The sequence below is a fragment of the Plectropomus leopardus genome, unplaced genomic scaffold (assembly GCF_008729295.1).
Source record: "Plectropomus leopardus isolate mb unplaced genomic scaffold, YSFRI_Pleo_2.0 unplaced_scaffold11395, whole genome shotgun sequence".
NCBI lineage: Eukaryota > Metazoa > Chordata > Actinopteri > Perciformes > Serranidae > Plectropomus > Plectropomus leopardus.
Window position 1 is genome coordinate 1 of NW_024612056.1, and position 3,873 is coordinate 3,873.

At 39.1% G+C, this 3,873-nt stretch overlaps 1 protein-coding gene across 1 annotated transcript; it reads left to right on the forward strand.

Annotated features, from left to right (window-relative positions):
• Positions 1–3: 3 nt before the first annotated feature.
• On the forward strand, positions 4–3,396 carry LOC121963477 (cytochrome P450 2U1; the record flags this gene model as incomplete). Its single annotated transcript, XM_042513760.1, has 4 exons — positions 4–592; positions 2,110–2,271; positions 2,772–2,939; positions 3,047–3,396. Coding segments are annotated over 4 exons (1,101 nt in total), but the record flags the coding sequence as incomplete, so codon positions are not given.
• Positions 3,397–3,873: the final 477 nt, after the last annotated feature.

Below are 3,873 nucleotides of genomic sequence, written 5' to 3' on the forward strand. Positions count from 1 at the left end.
ACACTTCGAAGCTTTGGCCTGGGGAAGTTGAGCTTGGAGCCTTGCATCCTGCAGGGTCTGACTTCCATCAAAACAGAGCTGCTGCAACTTTACAAGGAGTCTGGTGTCATCGGTGTGGACCTGGCACCATTGATCAGAAACGCTGTGTCAAACGTCATCTGCTCACTGATCCTAGGACAGCGCTTCGATTACAAAGACTGCGAGTTCGGCAACATGCTGAGCCTTATGGATCGTGGGCTGGAAATCTCTGTGAACAGTGCTGCAGTCCTCATCAACATCTTCCCACTGCTGTACTACCTGCCTTTTGGGGTGTTTAAAGAGTTACGGCAGGTGGAGGGAGAAATCACAGCGTTTCTGAAGAGATTTATCACAAAGCACAGAGAAACATTAGATCCCGACAACCCGAGGGATCTTGTAGACATGTACTTGATCGAGATGTTGGCCCAGCAAGCTGCCGGAGAGAAGGACAGCAGCTTCACCGAAGACTATCTCTTTTATATAATTGGAGATCTCTTCATTGCTGGCACTGACACCACCGCCAACTCAGTTTTGTGGGTTCTGCTCTACATGGCCTTATACCCTGATACCCAAGGTAAAAGTAAAAACAGTCCTCTGCAGACTGCTTACATGCCATTGTGAAATTAAGGACTTGGTGTTCAACCCCATTTTCAATAAAGTTTCAGATGCTGTGTAAAACATAAATAAAAACAGAATGCAATGATTTGATAAACTTTTCTGACTATATTCAATTAAATACAATGCACAGACAAGATATTTAATGTTCAGAATTATAAACTTTTTAATTTTTAGTTTCATTCTAAATTTGATGCCTGCAACACATTCCAAAAAATTTGGGATAGGGCCATGTTTAGCACATTGCAACATCACCTTTCCTTACTCAGTACAAGTTTGGGAACTGAGGACACTAATTGTGGATGTTTTGAAAGTGAAAATCTCTCCCATCCTTGTGAGTGTGAGTTGTTCTTAAGCTGTTGGATTGTGCGCCCACACAATTTATCATAAAGTGACCTGTAGCCTTTTGAGGATGCCCCTTTCATATGCAGTAATGACACTTAAACCAGTTTTAGTTAACCTGTTTACCTGTGAAATTTTCCAAACTGGTGTTTTTTGAGTATTCAGCAACTTTCCCAGTCTTTTGTTGCATCTGTCTCAACTTTTTTTGGAATGTGTTGAAGGGCACCAAATTCAGAATAACTGTATTTTTAAAAAAAACAACAAAAACAATATGACTTTGAACTTCACATATATTGTCTTTGTACTGTATCCAAATGAATGTTGATCAAAACAGATTTGCATATCATTGCATTTTGTTTTTATTTATGTGTTACACAATGTCCTAACTTTTTCAGAATTGGGGTTGTAGCTTGCTGCAAAATTGATGTCATTGACACTAGAGTGGAGCGTTGAGCGCATCACCTATGATATCTGAAATACCTCCAATTAGATTCTGTCCTATTTTGATAAAATTATAGTTATTCTATCTTTATTGGCCAACCAGAAAGTTACCCTTGCTCAGAGTTTCCATGTCAGATTTTCAGTGATTTTTTTTACACAAGGTTTTGATGAATAAAGATAATAAGAACAATAATAAACAATGATATGCATACAAAAAACAAAGTAGTAATGATTTAATTACAGTATAACCAGTTCTGTAATACAAAATAGAATTTCGTTATACAACATTGCAGAGCTTTATAGTTAATGTTTGAGATTCTGTCGTGTAAAATTTATGCTGTAGAGCCAAATTTAAGGTGTTTTTAACTGTGCACAAATCATGGCCATTTTCTACAATAATGGAAACTCTTTGGGGGAAGTAAATTGGAAGTCTTGCTGTGGAAACCCACGTCTCAAATACTTCCTTATTTTAGGACAACAAAATGTCTGGCAAGATCATGCATTTAACCACTTCTCCAGCTGTTTTGTAATCACCTTTATCATCACATGAAAACAAGCATTTTACTTCCACTTTGAAATTATTTTAAGTGTTTCCAAACACCACACTTAATTTTACTATTTTTTTGAGATGAGGACTTTATTAATCATCCAAGAACAAAGTGCTCACTGTTGTTTCTACTGTTCTGATTTCAGACAGGGTCCAGGCAGAGATTGATGCAGTCGTGGGCACACAGCGGGACCTGTCTTTGACTGATAAAGGGAGTTTGCCTTTTACTGAAGCCACCATCATGGAAGTGCAGAGACTGACTGTTGCAGTTCCTCTGGCTATTCCTCACATGGCCTCTGAGACAACAGGTAAACTTAAGGGTCCACTGTGTAGGATTCAGGTGTATCTATAGGGAGAAATGGTATATACTATTCTTAACTACATGTTTTCTAGTTTATAATCAACTTAAAATGAGAGTTGTTGTATTTTTGTAGTCGTTGAATGAGGCATTTATATCAATATTCAGAGCAGATACTCCTCTATAGAGTCAGCTGTCTTGTCTCAGCAGTAGCCCAGAGCGGAGAAATCAAACACTAACTCTAGATAGAGTCATTTAAGTTTTTACATCAGCCACCATAGTTCTCCTACATGGTTGGCACATGGGAGAAGTTTCAGTTCTGCAACCTCACGGCTAGATTTCATCAAATACCTCACACAGGACCTTTAAACAACACAGATGACCCCTCGTGTTTCCTCCCACCCTCTGTTAATGCTCAGAGTTTCAGACAATAACTGCATATCAAGCAGAATAAAGATCTACAGAGGTACATTTGGTGATGGCTTTGTAATTGTTTTTCCCCTTTTTCAGAGTTCAGAGGCTACACTATTCCTAAAGGAACAGTTATTGTGCCCAACCTGTGGTCTGTCCATAGAGATCCCACTCTTTGGGATGACCCAGACACTTTTAACCCAGAACGTTTCTTAGACGATGAGGGAAATTTGCTCAGGAAAGAGTGCTTTATACCATTCGGGATTGGTATGTTATTTCTTTCTCATGGATTTAATAACTGAAACACTGATCTTTAAATCAATTAAATTCTCCGTGCACCAGGCGCTCATGATTTCCCCCCGTGTATCCCTCAGGTCGCAGAGTGTGCATGGGTGAACAGCTGGCGAAGATGGAGCTGTTCCTGACGGTTTCCAGCTTACTGCAGGCTTTCAGATTCAGACTCCCAGAGGGAACGCCTCTTCCTTCCCTGAATGGGCGATTTGGACTGACACTGGCACCCTGCCCGTACACTGTGTGTGTGAGCCCTCGTAGGTGAAACAGTAGGTTATTTGGTTGAAACAGATTTTCTGAAAACCAAGGACACTTACCTACCAAGATGTGTTCAAAGGTCTGCTGCAGTTCGGAAATCAGCACCAGTCACCAGCCAAATGCTGGTAAAATATGCAAGTGGCTGCTAGATTTGCTTCACTAACCAGCCAAAAAACAAACCTAATAATAATCTATGTAGTGGCCGGTAGATTTTGGAATCAACCAGCCACATTTGCAGGTGGACAAAAAAGTTAATGTCCAACCCTGGTCTCCTAGAGAGAAAATGCAATCTGTGCAATGTAATGCTAATGCAACTGTCGCTGGTTATTATTTTTTATTATCAGTTAATTTATCAAGAATTCAAGCAACCATTTAGTCCATAAAATTATAAAAGCAATGTCAAACACCCATCAGAAATGACCACAATCCAAAGAGGTGTTTCACAATTAGTAATAATTTTGCAATGATATGATCCAGAACAGCTGCGAAAAATCTTCTTTGGGAACTGTGGGGAGGTAAATGTTTTTTATATTTACTTGATAATCAAGTATAACTTAAGATATATTATCCAAGCTCTGTTGATTTTTTTACATCAGCTCAGTCTTGATTACTAATAAGAGTATTGTATGCCAGATGCCTTTTATTTTAAGGA